We start from the raw sequence: 26,691 nt of genomic DNA, 5'->3' as shown, positions 1-26,691 counted from the left end.
GCGTGCAAGCCTATAATGAGGCTGAGAAGCGCAAGGCACTTGGGCGTCCTGGCATCGACCCCAGGATGGCCGCAAAGAAGAAGAAAGCAGCCTGCTACGGCTGAATCTGATGCACCAAGGCAAGAAGCAGTTCCGATTGTCTTCCCAACAAGAATGACTGGCTCGAAGCCAAAGAGCCGGTCAACAGCTTTAGAGCTCAAGAAGACAAGAACTGCTGAGGCTGAAGCCAGGAAGAGGAAAATCTATGAAGCCTCTCCTACTGCCCCCAGCAAGAAAAAGAGAAAGACCAAGAAAGCTCGGGCTGCTCCCACAGAGCCCTTGATAGTTGAACCCATTTCTATGGTTCACCCTGACGCAGAACGTCAACTGACGGTTCATGAGCCTGCTTCCACAGAGGCTCCTGAAGCTGAAGTCATTCCAGCAGCTGATCCCATCACTGCTGAAGACATTGGTCATCGTGACAATGTAGAAGATGATGCAGCCCTTCCTCAGTTAGAACACAGCGAACTCATCAGCGTTGGTCGTCCACTGACGCCAATTGCACAGGATGCTTCATGGGCGGATCGCCCACAAGAGGAAGAAGACTATGAGGCCCAGCCCACCCCAACTCCACAGGCGTCGTCTGTGTTCCGCAGGCTTTGCAAAGGTCCAAGGTGTAATGCCCTCGATGCGGCTATATCTCCCACATGTCGAGGCACGACTTAGAGGCATAACCGCATTGAAAGCAATGTCGCAAGTCGGGAAATCATTACACATCCCATGTACATAAATAATATAAGGGGAGGAACATAGTTGGCTTACACTCGCCACGTCACATCAAAGTACATAAATAACATCCATCATACAAATCACTCATGGCCCGACTACGGTGCCAAAATAGAAAAGACCCCCAACATGCGACAAGGCCCTGAATCGATAACCCCAACTAGGCACCACTACTGATCATCCGGAAAAGACACGTAGTATCGCTGAGAGTCCTCGTCCAACTCCCACTTGAGCTCGTAATCGTCAACTGGAGCAGAAACACCTGGACCTGCATCTGGAGTTGTAGTATCTGTGAGCCACAGGGACTCAGCAATCTCACACCCATGCGATCAAGACTATTTAAGCTTATAGGAAGGTTAAGGCAAGTGTATGTGGAGCTGCAGCAAGCGACTAGCATATGTGGTGGCTAACTTATACGCAAAAGAGAGCGAGAAGAGGAGGCAAGGCGCGAGCGAGAATCTAGAGGAACAACCTGCGCAAGCATTACTCCAACACCGTGTCCACTTCCCGGACTCCGCCGAGAAGAGGCCATCACAGTAACACACACGGTTGATTCATTTTAATTAAGTTTAGTTAAAGTTATCTACAACCGGACATTAACAAATTCCCATCTGCCCATAACCGTGGGCACGGCTTTCGAAAGTTCAATCCCTGCAGGGGAGTCCCAACTTAGCCCATGACAAGCTCTCACGGTCAACGAAGGAATAGACCTCCACCCGAGACACACCGATCAGACTCGGCAACCCGGTACAACAAGACAATTCGACAGGTTAAAACAAGACCAGCAACACCGCCCGAATGTGCCGAAAAATCCCGATAGGAGCTGCACATATCTCTTTCTCAGGGCACACTCAGATGAGCCAGACGTCGGGTAAGCCAGCCCAGAGTTGCCCCTGGTAGCCTCGGACATCGCTCAATGGGACCAACACTCAGAGGAGCACTGGCCCAGGGGGGTTAAAATAAGATGACCCTTGAGTCTGCAGAACCCAAGGGAAAGAAAAGGCTAGGTGGCAAATGGTAAAACCAAGGTTGGGCATTGCTGGAAAAGCTTTAATCAAGGCGAAATATCAAGGGGTTCCCATTATAACCCAACCGCGTAAGGAACGCACAATCCGGGAACATAACACCGATATGACGGAAACTAGGGCGGCGAGAGTGGAACAAAACACTAGGCGAGAGGCCGAGCCTTCCACCCTTTACCAAGTATATAGATGCATTAAGATAACATAGCAACATAATGATATCCCAACAAGTAAATAAATGTTCCAACAAGGAACGGCTCCAATCTTCACCTGCAACTAACAACGCTATAAGAAGGGCTGAGCAAAGCGGTAACATAGCCAATCAACGGTTTGCTAGGACAATGGTAGGTTAGAGGTTCAATCATGCAATTGGGAGGCTAACAAGCAAGTGGTAGGCATCGTAGCAGTGGCAAAGCAAAAGAGTGAGCAAACTAGCATAGCAAAGATAGTAGTGATTTCGAGGGTATGATCATCTTGCCTGCAAAGCTGTCAGAGTTGACTGGATCCTCAAAAGCACACTCAACGGGCTCCTCGTTAGCAAACTCGTCTCCCGGCTCTACCCAACAATACAAACAAGCAATAAGGATACAATCAACCACGTGCAAGACCAAGCAATATGATGAAATGATGATATGCTATGCGGGATGCAAAATGCAAGATATGCCAGGAAATGCATGAACCTGGCCTCAACTTAGAATTCCAAGGGTTCCACTGGATAGAGGGGATGAAATCGCTTGAAAACGATATAAAGATCATTGGAATCGGAGTTACGGTTTGGAAATGGCGAGCGTTTTACGAAACGAACCGATCTGCGATATACATCAAGTAGGCTCCTAAATGCAATGACATGAACATGCTACAGCCACCAAACATGAAAACAAAAGACATGGCAGTGATTTACACAAGATGCTTAACAAAACACTAGCACTGAGCCATAGGCAAATTCATCTCTTAAGAGGTTCAAACAAGCATGGCAAAAATGAATATGCAAAACAGATTCCAGACTTAGTGAAATTAACACTAGCCTGAAATTTCAGATCACGAAGCCCTCTTCGGAGCAGCAAAAAAACATGATAAAAAACCTGAACATGACAAGTAAGAACATGGCATGGAGCTACTCAACAAGCTTAACAAAACACCCAAAGTGACCTGGGGCCAAAAGGGTTCACAAAATACTCTACCGAGCTCACGAACATAGCTCGAACACAATCAGTTTTCAGACTTAGTGAAAACTGAGACATGCAGAAATTTAACTCGCGAAGGCATGTAAACGAGCTCGATGCACTCACTACGGTGCAAGTCACGGCAAGGAAAGCATATATCCAGAAAGAAGGCATAATATGCTAGCTACACATGGCAAGAACAATGGCATAGCATGCATGGATCACTAACAATAGCATCGGCAAAATCGCAGACGAGTTGACGATCTGCCCAGATTAACCACGAAGCAAAAGTTGAGCTCGATTGAGTCAACCTAGAGCACTCCACATATGCAAATAAAGACATGGATGGATAGAGCATAATATAAATATCAAAACTCCCTTACTGTTCATCCTCAAAAGAGGCACGGATCACTAGGAAACAAGCTGGATATATGGCATCATGAACTAAAATATCCCAGACTTAGTGAAAATCACTAAGTCCCTGAAATCTGCAATCTCAGGTACCTCTCTTCGCAAGCTTGCACAAGACAACACACACATCCTAAAAATGCGTGGGTGGCACCTATGGAAATAAGACAAAATTCTTAACAATTCATCCCAAAGGGGCACAGGCATATCATGCACGAATTAAATATGGCAAAAATGACAAAAGTGCATGATGAACTAACGGATCTGCAATTTAACTCACGAAGCCTCCTTCTAACAGCATTTTGGGCGTCAAGATGACCTCAAATGCAAATGATGCAATGGAATGAAATGATGTACTCGTCGAGACGAAGATTTTGATATATCATACGCCCAAAACGGAGCTACGGATGCGGAGATACGGGGTCTCGAACAGGAGCATATGGAGTAAAAATTCTAGGGACTTAGCAAAAAAATCAACCTCCCAGATTAGATCTAGGGTTTTACTGTAGCTCTTCGCGACACTGTAGCAGATCGGCGCCGGAGAAGGACGCCGGAGGAGAGGAGGGGCTCACCAGCCGGTGGAGGGGCGGCCGGATCCGGCCCGGTTGCCGGCGGTGGAGGCGGCGGGCGGCTCGGCGGCGGAGTCCCAAGGCGGGGCCGGGCGAGGCGGCGGGCGGCGATGGCGGTGGTGGTGGCTCCGGCCACCGGAGCTACGGGCGGCGGCGGTCGGGCCACGGCCACCTCTGGCCCGGGAGGAGGAGGAAGGGGGCCGACGCGCGGGCTAGGCGGGCCCGACGGCGGCGATGTGGGCGAGGCCCACGTGGCGCGCGCGGACTGGACGGGAGGCGGCGGCGGCGGACGTTGTCCGGTCCGATCCGGGCACGTCCGTCGGTGGCGGGGGGGGGGGGGGGGTTGATCTGTTTTTTTTTCGGAGGAGGACGGGGAGAAATCTGAGATCCGAATGGAGGGGTGTATATATAGGCATAGAGGGAGCTAGGAGAGTCCAAACGAGGTGCGGTTTTCGCCCACGCGATCGTGATCGAACGCTCTAGGACATGGAGCAGAGTTTGGTGGGTTTTGGGCCAAATTTGAGGGGTGTTGGGCTGCAACACACACGGGGCCTTTTCGGTCCCTCGGTTAACCGTAGGAGTATCAAACGAAGTCCAAATGATACGAAACTTGACAGGCGGTCTACCGGTAGTAAATCAAGGCCGCATGGCAAGTCTCGGTCCAATCCGGAAATGTTTAATCCCCACACATGAAAGAAAGCTAGAATTGACCACCGGAGGAGAACGAAGCGCCGGAATGCAAAACGGACAACGGGGAAAATGCTCGAATGCATGAGATGAACATGTATGCAAATGCAATGCACGAGATGACATGATAAGAGATGCACGAAAAAGAAAAAACAACACACGGGGACAAAGACCCGAACCCGAGAAATAAATATAACTTAGCGCCGGAGACGGCAAGAGTTGGATACAAATATGGAAAGTATATCTGGGGCGTTACACAAGGCCTCAAGTCTCTGCTGAAGACATTCCGGCTGCATCAGCCGCAGATGAAGTACCACAAGATCCCACTCCCCTGCTCCACCAAGAAGCAGTTCTCCAGGAGAACGTGCTTGTGACCGACCCTCCAGCTAGTCAAGCGGAGGATGAAAATCTTGAGGCTGCCACAACCAACAACGAAGCTAATGTGGATCCCTCCCCAGCAAAAGCTTTAGATGACAGCGAAGCCACTGAACCCTCCACTTCTGTTCTTGAGTCTGCTGCCAGTCCCCAATTCAACTATCATGTTGAGCACAGGCCTCAGGTCCAAAAGCCAATCCCAAGACTGCCAAGGTTTTCAGGTCCTGCATGAGCACCTGGCTCCTTCAACATCAATGGCTTCAAGGCAGACAACACGTTCTTCGACAGCTCCAGGAACCCCTACTCAAGGGAAAGGATATCATCTGATCGGTTCTGGAGCTATCTGTTGGAAATATGCCCTAGAGGCAATAATAAATTAGTTATTATTGTATTTCCTTGTTCATGATAATCGTTTATTATCCATGCTAGAATTGTATTGATAGGAAACTCAGATACATGTGTGGATACATAGACAACACCATGTCCCTAGTAAGCCTCTAGTTGACTAGCTCGTTGATCAATAGATGGTCACGGTTTCCTGACCATGGACATTGGATGTCATTGATAACGGGATCACATCATTAGAAGAATGATGTGATGGACAAAGACCCAATCCTAAGCCTAGCACAAGATCATGTAGTTCATATGCTAAAGCTTTTCTAATGTCAAGTATCATTTTCTTAGACCATGAGATTGTGCAACTCCCGGATACCGTAGGAATACTTTGGGTGTGCCAAACATCACAACGTAACTGGGTGGCTATAAAGGTACACTACAGGTATCTCCGAAAGTGTCTGTTGGGTTGGCACGAATCGAGACTGGGATTTGTCACTCCGTGTAAACGGAGAGGTATCTCTGGGCCCACTCGGTAGGACATCATCATAATGTGCACAATGTGATCAAGGAGTTGATCACGGGATGATGTGTTACGGAACGAGTAAAGAGACTTGCCAGTAACGAGATTGAACAAGGTATCGGGATACCGACGATCGAATCTCGGGCAAGTATCATACCGCTAGACAAAGGGAATTGTATACGGGATTGATTAAGTCCTTGACATCGTGGTTCATCCGATGAGATCATCATGGAACATGTGGGAGCCAACATGGGTATCCAGATCCCGCTGTTGGTTATTGACCGGAGAGTCATCTCGGTCATGTCTGCATGTCTCCCGAACCCGTAGGGTCTACACACTTAAGGTTCGGTGACGCTAGGGTTGTAGAAATATTAGTATGCGGTAACCTGAAAGTTGTTCGGAGTCCCGGATGAGATCCCGGATGTCACAAGGAGTTCCGGAATGGTCTGGAGGTAAAGAATTATATATAGGAAGTGCTATTTCGGCCATCGGGACAAGTTTCGGGGTCACCGGTATTGTACCGGGACCACCGGAAGGGTCCCGGGGGTCCACCGGGTGGGGCCACCTGCCCCGGGGGGCCACATGGGCTGTAGGGGGTGCGCCTTGGCCTATATGGGCCAAGGGCACCAGCCCCAAGAGGCCCATGCGCCAAGAGAAGAGGGAAAGGAAGAGTCCTAAAGGGGGAAGGCACCTCCTAGGTGCCTTGGGGAGGAGGGACTCCTCCCTGGCCGCACCCTTCCTTGGAGGAAGGGTCAAAGGCTGCGCCCCCCTCTCCCTTGGCCCTATATATAGTGGGGGAAAGGGAGGGCAGCACCACCTAAGCCCTGGCGCCTCCCTCTCCCTCCCATGACACATCTCCCTCCTCCCGCAGCGCTTGGCGAAGCCCTGTTGGAATCCCGCTACTTCCACCACCACGCCGTCGTGCTGCTGGATCTCCATCAACCTCTCCTTCCCCCTTGCTGGATCAAGAAGGAGGAGACGTCGCTGCTCCGTACGTGTGTTGAACACGGAGGTGCCGTCCGTTCGGCACTAGGATCATCGGTGATTTGAATCACGATGAGTACGACTCCATCAACCCCGTTCACTTGAACGCTTCCGCTTAGTGATCTACAAGGGTATGTAGATGCACTCTCCTTCCCCTCGTTGCTAGATTACTCCATAGATTGATATTGGTGATGCGTAGAAAATTTTGAATTTCTGCTACGTTCCCCAACAGTGGCATCATGAGCTAGGTCTATGCGTAGTTTCTATGCACGAGTAGAACACAAAGTAGTTGTGGGCGTTGATTTTGTTCAATATGCTTACCGTTACTAGTCCAATCTTGATTCGGTGGCATTGTGGGATGAAGCGGCCCGGACCGACCTTACACGTACTCTTACGTGAGACTGGTTCCACCGACTAACATGCACTAGTTGCATAAGGTGGCTAGCGGGTGTCTGTCTCTCCCACTTTAGTCGGATCGGATTCGATGAAAAGGGTCCTTATGAAGGGTAAATAGCAATTGGCATATCACGTTGTGGTTTTTGCGTAGGTAAGAAACGTTCTTGCTAGAAACCCATAGCAGCCACGTAAAACATGCAAACAACAATTAGAGGACGTCTAACTTGTTTTTGCAGGGTATGCTATGTGATGTGATATGGCCAAAAGGATGTGATGAATGATATATGTGATGTATGAGATTGATCATGTTCTTGTAATAGGAATCACGACTTGCATGTCGATGAGTATGACAACCGGCAGGAGCCATAGGAGTTGTCTTAATTTATTTATGACCTGCGTGTCAACATAAACGTCATGTAATTACTTTACTTTATTGCTAACCGTTAGCTGTAGTAGTAGAAGTAATAGTTGGCGAGGCAACTTCATGGAGACACGATGATGGAGATCATGGTGTCATGCCGGTGACGATGATGATCATGGAGCCCCAAAGATGGAGATCAAAAGGAGCAAAGTGATGATGGCCATATCATGTCACTATTTGATTGCATGTGATGTTTATCATGTTTATACATCTTATTTGCTTAGAACGACGGTAGTAAATAAGATGATCCCTCATTAAAATTTCAAGAAAGTGTTCCCCCTAACTGTGCACCGTTGTGAACGTTCATCGTTTCGAAGCACCACGTGATGATCGGGTGTGATAGATTCTTACGTTCGAATACAACGGGTGTTGACGAGCCTAGCATGTACAGACATGGCCTCGGAACACATGCAAAACACTTAGGTTGACTTGACGAGCCTAGCATGTACAAACATGGCCTCGGAACACAAGAGACCGAAAGGTCGAGCATGAGTCGTATGGTAGATACGATCAACATGAAGATGTTCACCGATGATGACTAGTCCGTCTCACGTGATGATCGGACATGGCCTAGTTGACTCGGATCATGTAATCACTTAGATGACTAGAGGGATGTCTATCTGAGTGGGAGTTCACAAGATGAACTTAATCATCCTGAACATAGTCAAAAGGTCTTCGCAAATTATGTCATAGCTCGCGCTTCAGTTCTACTGTTTAGATATGTTCCTAGAGAAAATTTAGTTGAAAGTTGATAGTAGCAATTATGCGGACTAGGTCCGTAAACTGAGGATTGTCCTCATTGCTTCATAGAAGGCTTATGTCCTTAATGCACCGCTCAGTGTGCTGAACCTCGAACGTTGTCTGTGGATGTTGCGAACATCTGACATACACATTTTGATAACTATGTGATAGTTCAGTTAAACGGTTTAGAGTTGAGGCACCAAAGACGTTTTGAAACGTCACGAAACATATGAGATGTTTCGAGGGCTGAAATTGGGATTTCAGGCTCGTGCCCACGTCAAGAGGTATAAGACCTCCGACGATTTTCTTAGCCTGCAAAACTAAGGGAGAAAAGCTCAATTGTTGAGCTTGTGCTCAGATTGTCTGAGTACAACAATCATTTGAATCGAGTGGGAGTTGATCTTCCAGATGAGAAAGTGATGTTTCTCCGAAGTCATTACCACCAAGCTGCTAGAGCTTCATGATGAACTATAATATATCAGGGACATATATGATGATCCTTGAGATATTCGTGATGTTTGACACAACAAAAGTAGAAATCAAGAAGGAGCATCAATTGTTGATGGTTGGTGAAACCACTAGTTTCAAGAAGGGCAAGGGCACGAAGGGATACTTCATGAAACGGCAATTCAGCTGCTGCTCTAGTGAAGAAATCCAAGGTTAAACCCAAACCCGAGACTAAGTGCTTCTGAAATAAGGGGAACAGCCACTGGAGCAGAATTACCCTAGATACTTGGTAGATGAGAAGGCTGGCAAGGTCGGTAGAAGTATATTGGATATACATTGTGTTGATGTGTACTTTACTAGTACTCCTAGTAGCACCAGGGTATTAGATACCGGTTCGGTTGCTAAGTGTTAGTAACTCGAAATAAAAGCTACGGGATAAACGGAGACTAGCTAAAGGTGAGCTGACGATATGTGTTGGAAGTGTTTCCAATGTTGATATGATCAAGCATCGCACGCTCCCTCTACCATCGAGATTGGTATTAAAACCTAAATAATTGTTATTTGGTGTTTGCGTTGAGCATAGACATGATTGGATTATGTCTATCGCAATACGGTTATTCATTTAAGGAGAATAATGGTTACTCTGTTTATTTGAATAATACCTTCATTGGTCTTACACCTAAAATGAATGGTTTATTGAATCTCGATCATAGTGATACACATGTTCATGCCAAAAGATATAGGATAGTAATGATAGTACCACCTACTTGTGGCACTGCCATTTAAGTCATATCGGTATAAAATGCATGAAGAAGCTCCATGTTGATGGATCTTTGGACTCGCTCATTTTTGAAAGGATTGAGACATGCGAACCATGTTTGTTGGTAGATATGCATGAAGAAACTCTATACAAATGGATCGTTTGGACTCACTTGATTTTGAATCACTTGAGACATGCAAATCATACCACATGGGCAAGATGACTGAAAGCCTCGTTTTCAGTAAAATGGAACTAGAAAGCAACTTGTTGGAAGTAATACATTTTGATGTGTGTAGTCCAATGAGTGCTGAGGCGTGTAGTGGATATCGTTATGTTCTTACTTCACAGATGATTTGAGTAGATGTTGAGTATATTTACTTGATGAATCACGAGTCTGAATTATTGAAAGGTTCAAGTAATTTCAGGGTGAAGTTGAAAGATCGTCGTGACAAGAGGATAAAATATCTATGATATGATCATAGAGATGAATATCTGAATTACGAGTTTGGCACAGAATTAAGACATTGTGGAAATTGTTTCACAACTAATATAGCCTGGAACACCATAGTGTGATGGTGTGTCCGAACATCATAATTGCACCCTATTGGATATGATGCATACCATGATGTCTCTTATCGAATTACCATGATAGTTTATGGGTTAGGCATTAAAGATGACCACATTCACTTTAAATAGGGCACCACGTAATTCCGATGAGATGACACCATATGAACTATGGTTTAGAGAAACCTAAGCTGTCATTTCTTAGAAGTTTGGGGCTGCGATGCTTATGTGAAAAAGTTTCAGGCTGATAAGCTCAAACCCAAAGCGGATAAATGCATCTTCATAGGACACCCAAACAGTTGGGTATACCTCATGTCTCAAATTCGAAAGCAATAAGGGATTGTTTCTAGAATCGGATCCTTTCTCGAGGAAAGGTTTCTCTCGAAAGAATTGAGTGGGAGGATGGTGGAGACTTGATGAGGTTATTGAACCGTCTCTTCAACTAGTGTGTGGCAGGGCACAGGAAGTTGTTCCGGTGGCACCTACAACAATTGAAGTGGAAGCTTATGATAGTGATCATGAAACTTCAGATCAAGTCACTACCAAACCTCGTGGGATGACAAGGATGCGTACTACTTCAGAGTGGTACGTAATCCTGTCTTGGAAGTCATGTTGCTAGACAATAATGAACCTACGAGCTATGGAGAAGCGATGGTGGGCCTGGATTCCAAAATGGCTCGAGGCCATATAATCCGAGAGAGGATCTATATATGAAAACAAAGTGTAGACTTTGGGAGAAATACTTGATGGTCGTAAGGCTGTTAGGTACATATGGATTTTAAAAGGAAGACGGACAATGATGGTAGGTATCACCATTAAGAAAGCTCGACTTGTCATTAAGATGTTTTCCGACAAGTTCAAGGAGTTGACTGCGATGAGACTTTCTCACTCGTAGCGATGCTAAGAGTCTGTTGGAATTATATTAGCAATTACTGCATTATTTGTGAAATCTTGCAGATAGGATGCCAAAAACCATTGTTTCCTCGATGATTTTTGATGAAAGGTTGTATGTGATACAACCGGAAGGTTTTGTTAATCCTGAAAGATGCTAATAAGTATGCAAAGCTCCAGCAATCCTTCTAAGGACTGGAGTAAGCATCTCGGAGTTGGAATGTATGCTTTGATAAGATGATCAAAGTTTTGGGTGTATACAAAGTTTATGAGAAACTTGTATTTCCAAAGAAGTGAGTGGGAGCACTATAGAATTTCTGATAAATATATGTTGACATATTGTTGATCAGAAATGACATAGAATTTCTGGAAAGCATATAGGGTTATTTGGAAAATATTTTTCAATGGAAAGCCTGGATTAAGCTACTTGAACATTGAGCATCAAGATCTATAAGGATAGATCAAAATTCTTAATGGTACTTTTAAATGAGCACATACCTTGACATGATCTTGAAGGTGTTCAAGATGGACCAGTCAAAGAAGGAGTTCTTACCTGAGTTGTAAGGTATGAAGTTAAGACTTAAAGCTCGACCATGGCAGAAGTAAGAGGAAGGACGAAGGTCGTCCCCTATGCTTTTGTCATAGGCTCTATACGGTATGCCATGCTGAGTACCGCACCTGATGTGTGCCTTGCCACATATCTGGCAAGAGGGTACAAAGGTAATCTAGGAGTAGATCACCAGATAGCGGTCTAAATTATCCTTAGAGGAATAAGGATATGTTTCTCGGTTATGGAGGTGATAAAGAGTTCGACGTAAAGAGTTACGTCGATGCAAGCTTAACACCTATCCGGATAGCTCTGAGTAGAGATATCGGATACGTATAATGGAGCAACAATTTAGAATAGCTCCAAGTAGAACAGTTATTTGAAATGGCTCCAAATATAGCGTAGTAGCTGCATCTACAAGATGACATAGAGATTTGCGAAGTACATACGGATCTGAAAGATTCAGACCCGTTGACTATAACATCTCTCACAAGCATAACATGTTCAAACCCAGAACTCATCGAGTGTTAATCACATGGTAATGTGAACTAGATTATTGACTCTAGTAAACTCTTTGGGTGTTAGTCACATGGGGATGTGACCTTGAGTGTTAATCACATATCGATGTGAGCTGGATTATTGACTCTAGTGCAAGTGGGAGACTGTTGGAAATATGCCCTAGAGGCAATAATAAATTAGTTATTATTATATTTCCTTGCTCATGATAATCGTTTATTATCCATGCTAGAATTGTATTGATAGGAAGCTTAGATACATGTGTGGATACATAGACAACACCATGTCCCTAGTAAGCCTCTAGTTGACTAGCTCGTTGATCAATAGATGGTCACGGTTTCCTGACCATGGACATTGGATGTCATTGATAACGGGATCACATCATTAGAAGAATGATGTGATGGACAAAGACCCAATCCTAAGCCTAGCACAAGATCATGTAGTTCATATGCTAAAGCTTTTCTAATGTCAAGTATCATTTCCTTAGACCATGAGATTGTGCAACTCCCGGATACCATAGGAATTCTTTGGGTGTGCCAAACATCACAACATAACTGGGTGGCTATAAAGGTACACTACAGGTATCTCCGAAAGTGTCTGTTGGGTTGGCACGAATCGAGACTGGGATTTGTCACTCCGTGTAAACGGAGAGGTATCTCTGGGCCCACTCGGTAGGAAATCATCATAATGTGCACAATGTGATCAAGGAGTTGATCACAGGATGATGTGTTACGGAACGAGTAAAGAGACTTGCCGGTAACGAGATTGAACAAGGTATCGGGATACCGACGATCGAATCTCGGGCAAGTATCATACCGCTAGACAAAGGGAATTGTATACGGGATTGATTAAGTCCTTGACATCGTGGTTCATCTGATGAGATCATTGTGGAACATGTGGGAGCCAACATGGGTATCCAGATCCCGCTGTTGGTTATTGATCGGAGAGTCATCTTGGTCATGTCTGCATGTCTCCCGAACCCGTAGGGTCTACACACTTAAGGTTCGGTGACGCTAGGGTTGTAGAAATATTAGTATGCGGTAACCCGAAAGTTGTTCGGAGTCCCGGATGAGATCCCGGACATCACAAGGAGTTCCGGAATGGTCCGGAGGTAAAGAATTATATATAGGAAGTGCTATTTCGGCCATCGGGACAAGTTTCGGGGTCACCGGTATTGTACCGGGACCATCGGAAGGGTCCCGGGGGTCCACCGGGTGGGGCCACCTGCCCCGGGGGGCCACATGGGCTGTAGGGGGTGCGCCTTGGCCTATATGGACCAAGGGCACCAGCCCCAAGAGGCCCATGCGCCAAGAGAAGAGGGAAAGGAAGAGTCCTAAAGGGGGAAGGCACCTCCTAGGTGCCTTGGGGAGGAGGGACTCCTCCCTGGCCGCACCCTTCCTTGGAGGAAGGGTCAAAGGCTGCGCCCCCCTCTCCCTTGGCCCTATATATAGTGGGGGAAAGGGAGGGCAGCACCACCTAAGCCCTGGCGCCTCCCTCTCCCTCCCATGACACATCTCCCTCCTCCCGCAGCGCTTGGCGAAGCCCTGTTGGAATCCCGCTACTTCCACCACCACGCCATCGTGCTGCTGGATCTCCATCAACCTCTCCTTCCCCCTTGCTGGATCAAGAAGGAGGAGACGTCGCTGCTCCGTACGTGTGTTGAACACGGAGGTGCCGTCCGTTCGGCACTAGGATCATCGGTGATTTGAATCACGATGAGTACGACTCCATCAACCCCGTTCACTTGAACGCTTCCGCTTAGCGATCTACAAGGGTATGTAGATGCACTCTCCTTCCCCTCATTGCTAGATTACTCCATAGATTGATCTTGGTGATGCGTAGAAAATTTTGAATTTCTGCTACGTTCCCCAACACTATCCTCAGCGAAGCTATTACTCTTGTATTCTTTACAACCAAGGTCGCATCTTCCCACACAAGCGCCTTGATGTTGAAGCTATAGCTGGTCTGCCCTGTCTAGAAGAAGCGTTGGATTGCTTCAAGCAAGTGGGTCTGCTGCAGTTTGTCACTGATGAAGAGCATTGGAATGAAGAGCTGCTGCTACAATTCTATGCCACCCTTCACATCAAAGGATACAGCAGAGATCCGAAGAATTGGATCCTGGAGTGGATGACTGGCAACATTCATCATGAAGCCAATGCATTTGACATCATTGAGCTCACTGGCCTGCCCACTCCTGGAGATCTCTTCGAGCAAGGCTGTCAGCTGCACACTGAAGCTATTGAGAGCATCTTTCAGCGACCAGAACCTAATATGAGTCAAATGCTTAGCATGATGAAGCCTTTGCCTCAAGATGCTGCTTATCCAACAGAGTTCTTCGTTGAAGACCTTGAGTACCTGCCCAGAACCATCTATCACATCATCAGGCGGACTCTATGGCCCATCAAAGGGCACTCTCCAAATGCCAAGCTTCAGGGTGCAATGAAGACTTTGGTCTTCTATATACTTCATGGCAAATGCTTCAATGCACAGAATTTCTTCATACGCCAACTTGCTGCATCAGGCATGGATCTGTTTGGTTTGAAGTACTACGCCCCTTGGGTCATGCGGCTAATCAAGCTACACTCCGCCATCAAGTATCAGCCCTCAGCCCGCAACCATCGGATCTTCTTGCCTGACGTGGACATGTCAACTGAAGCCATATATTCTGAGCCTGCCAAGCAACCTCTAAGTGTTCAGAATGCAGAACATCAGAGTTTCACTCAGAATGTTGAAGGCATTGAAGCAGTTTCTCGGGTGTATCCTTTGGCTGGCACTACACGTGCACCACACCCTGCTTCAACTGAAGCCACTGACAGTGCCACTGCTTCAAGACCCAAGAAGCGCACTCGTGTTCTCAATGACCGAGAGCTTCTTGTGGCCCTACATCAGAAACAAGATAGGCATCATGACTGGCTGAAGCGTCAGATGAAAAGCCTCTTGGTGGATGTTAATCGCACTCGAAATCTTGCCACCAAGAACGCTTTCGTTGCCCATGAGACCTATCGCCGCACATGGAAAGGGCTAACGATGATGCTTTCTGAAGCTGATCTTCAAGAGGATGGCTTCACTGAGAGATTCAAGTTTGACTCCACACCTCCTCGAAGGGCTGTGCTGCTAGGAACTCCATCCCTTGAAGACTCTGAGTTCTCTTCCTCTGCTGCCACAGTCACTGCCAGAATTATTGAGGAAGAAGACGATGCTACTTCACCACCACCTGCTTCAGCACCTCCAAGCTCTTCTGCACTGCCCAACAACATCAACAACCCTGCTACTTCACCTACTCCTCATGGGAACGAGTAGAGGCTCTATGTCTTCAAACCTTTTTGGTCATTACTGACAAAAGGGGGAGAAGCATATGAGATTGATAGTCTTCAAGCGGGTTCATATGGGTGGGTGCCTTATATTTTGCTTCGTGCTTACAATTCTCATTTTTTGCTACATTTGGCTCTTATGAGTTGTAACACTTAAACTAGATGGTCGTCTGCTACTTGTTTGCCACCTTGTTTTGCGAAGATAAATTCCGCATGTGCGATGATAAATTCCGCACTTAGCTCATTCTGCAGACGTTCATTTTCCATTATGCATGTCATTATCTTCATATACTTTCACATGCATAGTGGATTGTCATCATAAGCTGAAGTGGATCTCCACAAGTACAACCTGCCATGTGCATTTGCATTCCAAAAGCAAACTAACTTATATGCACATCTTCAGGGGGAGCCCTTGCAACTTATGAAGACAATTCCTTATCCTTTACAAATTCACAGATTATATTCCCCGTTGAAAACTTCAACTAGTTTGTCATCAATCACCAAAAAGGGGGAGATTGTAAGTGCATCTAGTGCCACCCCTAGTTGGTTTTGGAGTATTGATGACAAACCTAGTTGAGGGACTAATGTGTTTGTGAGAATTGCAGGATAACACAGGTAGAAGTCCCTCATTGATTCGGTTTTACTACCAGAGATGACCCCTAAAAATGTATGAAGACATTGAAGTCAAAGGTGGTATATGAAGATACTCACATTGAAGACTATGACAAGAGAAGACACGATATGAAGCCTATGGAGCTCGAAGACTTAGATCTTTCGTAGTTCTTTTTCTTTGGTGTTGAGTCATAGGAACCACCGTACTGTTAAGTGGGGTCCAGGAGAACCAGTCAGAATGACTGAAGTGATGCCTAAACCAAAAACCTATGTCTTCGAGTGAAGACAATGAGAGCGAATCTTGTCCAGAGCCGGATAAGTCAGCTTTGCTTGTAGCCAAGTTGCCATGTGAGTTTGAAATCTGACCGTTGGGACACGTGTCAGTTCCTTAGTGACCCAGGGTCATTTCGGACAAATCAGGTTGGGTTGCCAAATGGCTATAAATAGCCCATCCCCTACAACCATAAACGGCTGGCTGCTCAGATTGAGAGTACGGCTTTTGTCGTTTGAGAGCAACCCACCTCGAAGCCTTTGAGAGAGAGAATTCCTTGCAAGGATAAAGCCCTAACCACCCAGAGCCAGAGAAAATTGGGCATCACTTAAGTCTTCTTGTCTGTGTGATCTGAAGACTTATTACACTTGGGGACTGTGCATCCTCCAGACGATTAGGCGTCGCGTTCAGAGCATTCAAGAGACATTGTGGATTGCCAGTGAACGAAGTCTGTGAAGGTTTGGGAGTCTACCTTGAAGACTTACCAAAGTGATTGGGCGAGGACTATGTGACCTTAGCTCAAGGAGAATACGGTGAGGACTTGGTGTCCTGAGCTGCGTGTTCAGGACTGCGTGTCCGGGACTGTGTGTCCTAAGGTTTAAATACCTAGCCGCTCCAACCAGACGTACAGTTGTCACAGCAACTGAAACTGGTCCAACACATCATTGTCTTCAACGAGTCACTGGTTTCATCTTCACTTCCTTTTACTTACTGATTACTCATTGTGAAGTCATTGCATGTCTGTTCTATCTTTTGTCTTCACAAGTGAGTGTATGATCTGTTTGGCTTCATAATATCTTCCTACCTGATCCTTATTACACTGCAGCTATTTGTCACAGTGCTTTCACTCTGTTGATACTTGACCATGGCTTGCCTAGTGTAGTCTACCTTCCGCTGCATAGTAATAGGCATATCTCTGCTGTTTGTCTTCATAACTTCCACGTTTTGAAGACTTTCATAAAAATCGCCTATTCACCCCCCCTCTAGTCGATATAACGCACTTTCACTCACTCAATTCGGCATTGGCCTCCTCCACTTTGGTCTCGGCCTCCACTTCGCCCTCTTGATGATTGAACATCGAGTCATAGTTAAGATTGTCAAGCCCAAGCATATTCGACTCCTCCAAAGATGACAATAATTTCAGCCGTGTTCATCTACGCACCACGACAAGAACAACAACAACAATATTCATCACCCTATGGTCGTAAGAAATGCCAAACAATGCACCGACTAAAATGAAAAGACATTTTTTTTACCTTGATGGCATTTCGTCGACCACTTGGCGGCCACGGCCCTTATTGCCGGCAGCAGCGGCCGGACATGCCAGAGGAGTGGTCGTAGGGGTGGTCGAAGACGAGGTCCGAGGCGCCGGACGAGGACGAGGCACCGGAGCCACCTTCTTGTCCTTCTTATTCGCCACCTCCTCGGCGAGTGCCGGTGCGGCCGCCGTCAGCTTCCTTGCCCGCTTACCGACGGTTGGAGCAGCGGGACGGCAGCCTGCCGTCGCCGAAGATGCAGCGACCTTGCTGTCAGCGATAGTTGCCGGTGAGGTGGCTCCAAGGAGGTTTTTTGGTGCCCAAACTTTTTTTAATGTAGGCGGCGGCGTGGTGGTCGTTTCTGACAACGATGCATTGACGGCGATGGCCGGCGGGGTGGCGAAAGGGTCTTGCCTCTTCATCCCAACAGGAATCGTGGGCATCGGTGGTGGTTGCGCCGAGTAGGGGTCCAATTAGCCACCTATTATCCTCCACGGAAGGATTATACGAGATCGGTTAGAGATGCTCTTCGGAGTTAAATTATAAGGGATCGGCTAGAGATGCTCTCACACCTCAGTTATAATATGATCAAGTGCATTTTCCGGTAACAAAAATCCACCGTAGTTTTCCCCAAAGAAGAAAAAAGTCACTAGGAAATTTGTCTTATATAAAGAAAAATATTGCAATCTCAAGTGTGTTGAACTCATCCCCCGCAAAAAAATAAACCGTGATGAACTCATGATGCCTACGATGATTCTCATCAACATGGATTTTGTTTAGCACGGCTACTCCTCACGCATGCTTGAACATCTTCATGCTCAGCCAATGCAGGTACACAGCCACGATTATGACAGGGACCGTCAGGGGCACAAGCAAGCAGTAATACCTGGAAAACAATGAACAGATCAGGCGGAGCAATAACGCGGCAATCTCAAAACGAAAGTGAAGTACTAGTGCTCCAGGTGAGGTGAGTAGATATCATTGATGGCACCTGTCGTTCTGAACGGCGAGCAAGAACCAGTTGTCGGACGGCGCGAGGGCCTTGGACCAGACGGCGACGTAGAGGAAGCCGGCGAGGAGCGTGACGCCGAGCGCGACGAAGGCGGACCCCATTACAAGGTTCGCGGGGAGAGGCATGGCTCCGGTCGGTCGATCTATCTGAATCTGAAAGAGCAACAAAGTGAAGAAAGGAAAATGTGTCTTCTGAGGCATTGCGCCGAACAGCTTGTGTGCGTTTAGACAGAGGAGGGAGGGGCGGACGGGCTTGACGCAGCAACAAACCTGCGCGGGGGCGGTCGGAGGGCACCGGCGGCAGCAGCTCGTCGGTCTGTCGCTGGCGCTCTCGGCCACGAGTCCAGAAAAGTAAAAGGGAATCACCGTCAGCGGCCGCCGCTCCCCAACGCCGAGGCCACGCCGCACGCCGGCCGTCGTCTGCTGCCTTCTTCTATTTCAGGTGAAAACCCCTATCTCATCTACCAGCATACATACGCGGGCGCTATAAACGATGCCTAGGACAAGCGAGCATAGCAAAGCACGTAGCCCAGTTTTCATAGACTTGGTATAAAAACAGGACACGATTTGTTCTTTCATACTCGAATCATCTGTGCATAGGCCAACACAGTAAACATTGCCCGGCCCATGCTCATCTCGTTGAGCAAACGATGTAGAAACACCACAGCTCATCTTGACTGAACCTGAACCTATAGGTGACACTGGCACCAAACATTTTTAATTTTTTTGACAGAACTGGCACCAAACATCACACACTGCACACATAGACATAGGGGAGCACACCACAGAAATGATCCTCAAGTCATGTAGTACGTCAAGGCTCAGACGTTCAAGACACACTACAATACAACAAGGATCTAAAACTTCATCATAATTAAAAGGTCCTCATAGTTCAAAGGCTCGCGAGCTTCGAGCTTGTCTGACTGACAGCCCTATCTGTAGGCCGCTACTTCGTCCCTAAACAGAGAGATGAGATCATCGACGCTCATCGGGAAGAATTCTGGCTTATCTCTCAACCTGACGCTGACCTGCAATAGTACGAGCCATCCATCCACATATATAATTCAGAATTTCATACAAGGCATAACTAATGCTTTTATCGACAACAGTGGGTGTGAAGAAGTCAAACCATTTCAGATTCCACCTCTGTTGGGCCCACGGCAAGAATATAGTTGAACTGGGCTAACTGTGCCACGCATACCTGAAAATGAAACCGGCCATAACGATACACGACCTATTATGTTTTGATATCTGCACAAGCTGTATTTACTTAAACTACCAGAGATATGAAGAAAACATGCAGCTGCACTATAAATAAATGCCTAAAAGAAATGGACAATCCATGAGATCCAACAATAAAACTACTACACCACATAACTGAGACTACCTTCTTGCCACTCAAATACTGAAATACATTGTAACTAAAAATTACTAATAAAGAAAGAAAGAGTTTGTGCCAAAAGGCATGATAGAATTACCTTCTTCTGGATTTTCTTATCAGTCATGTCGATTTCAACATCAAATCCAGCGTTATGTATCTTAGCATGAACCTGAGCATCAGAAGAGGATTGTCATTTAACTTGAAAGAAAAAAAACTCTGGTTGATTGATTACCACGAGAACCAGCTAAGATACTGACAAACTGCTAAACATACCGAATGGAAAAACAGTCACCAACAGATTTCAAACTAACACACAAGGGCCATTTACCTGTTTTGCATATTCTAGTGAATCGGACGATATAGAGCAAACAATGGCTTGACGAGGGCTGAGCCATAACGGCCATTTACCACAGTAATGCTCCAAAAGAATGGCAAACATCCTTTCAACCGATCCTAGTATTGCCCTATGTATGATTACAGGCCTCTCAAGCTTGGCTTCCTCCTCTGCTGCATAAGTCAGCTTGAAGCGAACAGGCAGCGCAAAATCCAGCTGTAACAGGCATTAATTAAAGGTTAGAAAAGAGAATATTGTCTACAGTTTATGCCAACATACATAAGAACTATAGAACCTGAAGTGTTGCACACTGAAATTTTCTTTTGAGGGCATCAAACACACCGATATCAATTTTTGGGCCATAGAAAGCACCATCTCCTTCATTAATCTGCACACCGACATCTAAAATTAGTAACTTGATTGAAGATCCAACAAGCAATCAGGTCCAGGCAGTTTCTTGGCATAGGGATATAGCACTCGAACATTATTGTGAGGCAGACACAGGTGCTGATACAAATTGAAATTTCAACCATAATATGAATTAAAAGATATGCAGATATTCACATTAGTAACTGTGAAACTAAAAACAACATGTATGCCAGAGTGAAATATGTTGATGCTCATCAGATGCCAATCGCTTGTATAAAGTATATCATCATTAAATTTTATTCTACTACCACTGTAGATCATCATAGAGTATAACTTAATTGAGTAAGAAATCAGCATTGACAAGCCAAAGCATAATAATGTGATCACAGAAAATATTTTGGGGGCATGAAATCACGGCAGTGGTCGAATGCAAGTATAATTAGAAATTATAGAATAATTTAGTGAAAAGTCCCCCTTTTCCTATACTGGAAATACTAGATGCTGAACATCTGGCAGCATAGAGTGATGCGGACATTAAGGGAAAATGACCAGTTACCTCCCATGGCTTCCCAAACTCATCCAAGGCTTCTGCCAGTTGTTGTTCTGCTTTGTTCCAGGTTTCAATATCACCTAAATACTTCTCTGGTCTCTAGAAAAAACAAATGTAAGATGTCAAGATTATCGATTAATCTGTAATCGACAACAATTATTAGATTTAAATGTTGTAAATATGTAAATTTATTAACTAGGTACATGTAGAAGTAGGATAGGCCATGTTGCCCAAGTTCTAGTAGATACATAACTATGATAGCAGATAAGAATTCCACAAACAAGAAAATTAATTAAAAGAATTCCACACACATAATACAGGAGAAATAAATTAGTATCTCGACCATTTTGAAGTTTAGAATATATATATAGAGATCTAAAGTTCCAAATAGTTTGTAGATGCTCCCAAAATATAGATAAGATTATATGATTACCGTTGATAACTCCAACTCGTAGTTAAATCCAAATATGCCGTAGACATAATTAATGAATTCCAAGACACTCTTAACTTCCTCTTTGATCTGCAACAAAGCAATAACTTCTATTTAAACGTAGGCAGTGATACAACCTGAGAGAAACATCTAATCTAAATCCAAGCCACAGTGAAACTACTGTAAAAAGAGAGTCATAACAAACACTTTATGTGGGGAATATGCAAAAGAACCGGAATTTGCTGGAAATGGCACACACAGAGTACAATCTCCACTAAGAAATTTAATCCCTTTCTTAAATAATACTCCCTCCGTCCCAAAAGAAGTGTCACTGATTTAGTACAACTTTGTACTAACTTTGTAATAAATGAGCGATCCTTGTTTTGTGATGGAGGGAGTAGAATATTAACAAAAATGCATGGTCTAGGTCTACCAGACTTACTTGGCTCTCTCTGCAAAAAATATGGGCATCATCCTGCAGGAATGATATAAAAAAATTAAATAATGGAAGAAATAAAATTGTAAGACGCTAACTGGCGATTAAAATTGTTGAAACTAGCAACTCAAGGGATAGTATTAAGCCTTACCTGTTGGAATCTTCTAACGCGTGTCAAGCCTGAAAGTGCTCCACTAGCCTCGTTTCTGTGAAGAACTCCAAAATCAGCAATGCGCAGTGGCAACTCTGTAGCATATTCAATCCGGAATTCAGGTTTAATAACGAAGGAGTAAATATACAGCATAATTAAAATTAGAGAAGGAGCTCACCTTTGTAAGAACGAGTCTCGTGCTTAAATATTATGCAATGCCCAGGGCAATTCATTGGCTTAAGACCAAACTCCTCTCCATCGATCTGCACAATAATAAAACAAATAAGCACCCTTAGATACTACAAATACGCGCACATACAAGTCAACAGAAGTTACAGTTGCATAACAGTCTCTAACTTGATGGTGATATATTCTGTGACTTGTGCAAAACAAATCTCCTGTCAATACTTACAATTATGTTATACTTCCTCCGATCCATATTAATTGTCGCTGATTTAGTACAAATTTCTATTAAATCAGCGATAATTAATATGGATCGGAGGGAGTAACATTTTACGGAGTACATGCATGTGCCGTTATGTGGGCGCAGAACTACAGAAAAAGAGGCCACCAGGGCGTCTCTACTGCAAAAACCTTTATAGCTGAAGCCCGCCCGTCACTTGTATGCAAGTACCAGTGACGGATTACTAGTGATGGGTTGGCATGCTCTTCACTATGGGCATTTCGGGCCCGTTACTAGTAACCGTTCTGTAGTAGTGCATGTGCACGAGAGAGTTGATGGTGGCAAGTCGAGCTGGAGATAAGTTGTGGCTTCTATTTTATCCACCTGTGTTCTTTCAGTTAGTAATGTGGTTTAATTTGAAGCCTGTTATCAAATATTTCAAGAAGTTTCCTCTTATTGAGATAGTTTCTAGATTGTTAGGATCTGGTTTTGGTTTTGACACCTCTCCCTGTAAAGGGGACTTGGCCAGATGAATAAAGCAAGCAAGAAAACCCGATATCCATCTTCCAGTTCCTTCTATTACCCGATACCGCCTTCCATCGAGCACACCTGCGGTAATGTGTTCATACCAGGTGCTTACCTCAAAAAGAAACATGTTCTCCTTGTAGTTCGCACTATGCCCAGATGTTTCCCAAAGCTTCATCTTGAGAACATTTGGACTCTCAACCTAACAAATACATAAGGAACATAAGCAAAGTAAACAGATGTAACTGTCAATGATCTGAAAAGCTAGTTACTACTCCCTCTGTAAAGTAATATAAGACGTTTTAGATCACTACTTGGAGTACCTAACAAATGAACACTTACCTCTTGGTAGCCTCTGTCCCTGTATTGTTGTCGCAAAAAAGCCTTCAATTTGTTAACTATTTTTGTACCATGTGGAAGGAAGAAGCAACTTCCTGGGCTGCACAGGGGTGAAGCTAATCAAAGGTCTAGCACATGACCATGACCCAAAGATGTAAAAGGAATGAAAAGATAGTAGTATAAGAAAGACAAATCTAATCGAGAATGCCAAGGTACCTAAGCGAATCGAAAAAGAAGAGTTTCTGGGACTCCCCCAATAACCTGTGATCACGCCTCGCAGCCTCCTCCATCATACGTTGATATTCCTGCAGATTATCAAGCAATAAAAGTGTATGTAAAACACAACAGGTTTTCATAAAATGAGAGCATGAACATGATCGTTAGGAATGTATAGTTACAATTCAAAGAAACAAGTTCAGCTTGCACTCTTATCTTGCACTGTTGACATCTAAAACCAGATCAAATAACTGCCTACAGTGGTATTGGAATCAGTTTCGGCTTTTGTTACCATGTTTGATAAGTTCGAGGTACTTATTCTGTGTATAGTAACATGTCATATCTGACTTTCCATATCAAGATCCCAGTAGAAATTAGAGAAAAATACATGATGATGTACCTTGAGAAGTTTAGCATCAGGGAAAGAAATCCCATATACTCTCTGCAGGCTCTCACGGTCTGCTTTTCCCCTCCAATATGAGGACGAAGCCTATAAAACATTTACATGTAAATTCAAATCTGAAATACTACTAAATCCCATCAAGACGAGAACTTTGCTAAAGAAAGAAGACCGAATTACCTTGAGGCAAGCAAAAGCTTTAACGAAAGAAGTATTCGGGATGTGCGGTCCACGGCATAGGTCAACCAAAGGGCCACATTTATATAACGTAATGGGCTTGTGCTCAGGCAATTCATTGATGATTTCAACCTTAAATTTATTCTCAGCGAAAAACTCGAGGGCTTCATCCCTGGAGACCTCAATACGTTGGAATGGCTGCTTTTCGGCGACCGCTCTTCGAGCCCGGTCTTCAATGCGACCGAAATGCGAGCCATTCAGCGTGACATTGTTGTCGTAGTAGGCGTCATAGTAGAAACCTTCCCCTCTCGTAGTACAAGGCCCGATGCACAGTTTGCAGCCGTACACACGCTCGAGAGCCTGCGTATGTTCATTACCTTGGGTAAGAAGAAACTTGAATTGAAAATGAACTATCTGTTATCATGCTATGCTCATCAAAAGATACTTTGACAGGGACAAGCTTTGAACTCACCTCTCCAAGAATGTGGGCACTCGAGTGCCATAGAGTGTACCGCCCTTCTTTGCTATCGAAGGTTAGCAAGTTCAGTTGGCAGTCGTCTTCCAGCGGCCTTGTCATGTCCCACAGTCCTCCGTTCACTTGAGCTATCAAACAGCGAGCTGCTAGCCCGCTTGATATCTCCTTGGCGATGTCCATCGGGGTCGACATCCACTTCTTCCCCTCCTGGACCATCATGCAAAGTAATCCTGAAGCATCGTAGTGAAAATAATAATATCACTCACGAAAGCACACTAATTGCAGCCACGTGAAGCTGGCGATTCCTAGATCCAAAGCAAAGAGTCTTTCTGACTTTTCTGTTATGTTTTCATCTAGGAGTTTTTTTAGTTGATGGTTAGATTAATTCATGGATCATCCTCTACCTTTTAGGGAAATTCATTTAAAATGTACAGTATAAAACAAGAATTGATTAGAAAAAGGGATTCTAGATTAGTTCAGTAAGTACAGGTAGTTATTTGAGAAAGTTTTGAAAACAAAGAAAAAATAAATGAATCAATCTAGTAGACAAGCATTCTATCAGATTCGAACCAATGACTTGCGTCTTAGCACGAGGCGGCCGGCAATGCGAAAAATGAGCTAAACGATGGCAGGCCATATTGGTGAGCCACAAACTTCGTGCGTGCGCTTGAATGTTTAACAAGCAAATCAGAGGTATGATTCAAAAGTTTATATTAGACTTGAACATGTTATTTGTACAGTGCTAGGCAGAGAGCATATGCCCCCAGTCCATACTCTTTCGGTAGCGAGGGGAGGGGTGATAATCGTATGCCACTCATTCAAAACAGAGGGATCGAGAACTGACTTGATGGGACTGCCGCCGTTTTCGGCGTGCCGGCGGGCCTGCCTGTCCAGTATCTGCTCGAACAGGCGGTCACGCTTCCCCGTCACCGCCTCCAGGTACGCCTGGTCCGGCACGGCGGCGGGGGGCGGGGCCTGCGCCTTGTCCTTGGCGCCCATCCCGGCGGCGGCGGAGGGCGTTGACTGGCGCTTTGGTAGAAACTCAAACTCGGGAACGATGGAGATGATCGTTTTGGTTGCACAGCAAAGTGTCCTGGTTCTCGTACAGAGGGGCTTCTTTACAATGCCACGAAACTTGCGGGCTACTCTCAACTTGCCCGCCGCTCTTCCTACCAAGCTTGACTGCTGCCTACAGATTGACTCGTAGTACTATTCGCTCGTGTCTTGTGCGAGAAAGAAAACAATAATAGGCGTGCGTACATCCAGGGCCGGCCCTGAAGTTTTGGAGGCCCTAGGGCGAACTCAATAAATTGGCCCGTGGTCGAAGTGTTTCCTTTTAAAATTCCATACATTGATATGAAAAAATATTGTAAAGCCATAATAAACAATGATAAAAAAAAATCAGGTGGATGATATCTAGTAACAATGTTGTACTTTTATGTTCTAGATCAAATATCAATAAGTTACAGAGCACAACAGAAAACAAATGCCCTTTAATAATCATGAGAAACGACTCTGTGCATTTTTCTATTCAAAAATCATCAATGGTAGTGTCAAGATTAATGATAGTAATTTATCTGCTCCTTTACTTCTTTCTTCTCAAAGCTAGACAAGTGTTTTCCAGGCAACATGTTTGTCAAAAAAAGGAGCGACACCTGAATGCTAGAGACTGGATTAAATTAGCAGCAACAATCTCCAGCTATATATATAAAGGCCAACAAGTGTTGCTTTTATACAGGAATAAAAAATACTCCAGATTGAGATTGAGGACTAAAATAATTCACACAAAAAATACCTCGGCTGTTCTACCGTTCCTTGCCCTACTGTGCTAGAAGCCGGCAGCCAGTGCGATAGAGTAACTCGGTGCTGATCTGCTCCATTCTCCAGGAAAAGCAAAGACAAAGTAATCACCATGGGGCCTCGGGGCCTTGA

The 26,691-nt window shown here is 45.1% G+C and overlaps 2 protein-coding genes across 2 annotated transcripts; both read right to left on the bottom strand.

Annotated features, from left to right (window-relative positions):
- Positions 1-18,197: 18,197 nt before the first annotated feature.
- LOC125515074 (uncharacterized) lies at positions 18,198-19,040 on the bottom strand. The gene is made up of 3 exons (XM_048680496.2): positions 18,844-19,040; positions 18,554-18,726; positions 18,198-18,448 (listed from the first exon to the last, which is right to left on the bottom strand). Exons 2-3 carry the CDS (start codon positions 18,697-18,699, stop codon positions 18,355-18,357), a joined length of 240 nt encoding a protein of 79 aa, XP_048536453.1. The 5' UTR covers positions 18,700-18,726; positions 18,844-19,040; the 3' UTR covers positions 18,198-18,354.
- Positions 19,041-19,275: 235 nt separating this feature from the next.
- LOC125515065 (threonine--tRNA ligase, mitochondrial 1-like) lies at positions 19,276-25,843 on the bottom strand. Its single transcript, XM_048680487.2, has 17 exons — positions 25,604-25,843; positions 24,757-24,989; positions 24,288-24,644; positions 24,108-24,197; positions 23,708-23,796; positions 23,495-23,591; positions 23,268-23,354; positions 22,403-22,487; positions 22,225-22,319; positions 22,080-22,112; positions 21,641-21,727; positions 21,214-21,306; positions 20,584-20,676; positions 20,283-20,504; positions 20,052-20,123; positions 19,703-19,774; positions 19,276-19,601 (listed from the first exon to the last, which is right to left on the bottom strand). Exons 2-17 carry the CDS (start codon positions 24,976-24,978, stop codon positions 19,506-19,508), a joined length of 1,890 nt encoding a protein of 629 aa, XP_048536444.2. The 5' UTR covers positions 24,979-24,989; positions 25,604-25,843; the 3' UTR covers positions 19,276-19,505.
- Between the last annotated feature and the right edge of the window lie 848 nt (positions 25,844-26,691).

This window comes from Triticum urartu, chromosome 1A, assembly GCF_056163025.1.
Source record: "Triticum urartu cultivar PI428250 chromosome 1A, HENAU_Tu73, whole genome shotgun sequence".
NCBI classification, from domain to species: domain Eukaryota; kingdom Viridiplantae; phylum Streptophyta; class Magnoliopsida; order Poales; family Poaceae; genus Triticum; species Triticum urartu.
The sequence above is the reverse complement of the archived record's forward strand: the minus strand, read 5'-3'. Positions and strand labels throughout refer to the sequence as shown.

Bases quoted from the DNA above. Each gene is read 5' to 3' on its own strand.
- LOC125515074 (XM_048680496.2), bottom strand. From the start codon at position 18,699: ATGCCTCTCCCCGCGAACCTTGTAATGGGGTCCGCCTTCGTCGCGCTC. The intron at 18,449-18,553 runs GTGCCATCAATG...ATTGTTTTCCAG, and splicing joins CTCGCCGTTCAGAACGACAG to GTATTACTGCTTGCTTGTGC.
- LOC125515065 (XM_048680487.2), bottom strand. From the start codon at position 24,978: ATGATGGTCCAGGAGGGGAAGAAGTGGATGTCGACCCCGATGGACATC. The intron at 24,645-24,756 runs GTGAGTTCAAAG...GAACATACGCAG, and splicing joins GTGCCCACATTCTTGGAGAG to GCTCTCGAGCGTGTGTACGG. The intron at 24,198-24,287 runs GTAATTCGGTCT...AATGTTTTATAG, and splicing joins AAGCTTTTGCTTGCCTCAAG to GCTTCGTCCTCATATTGGAG.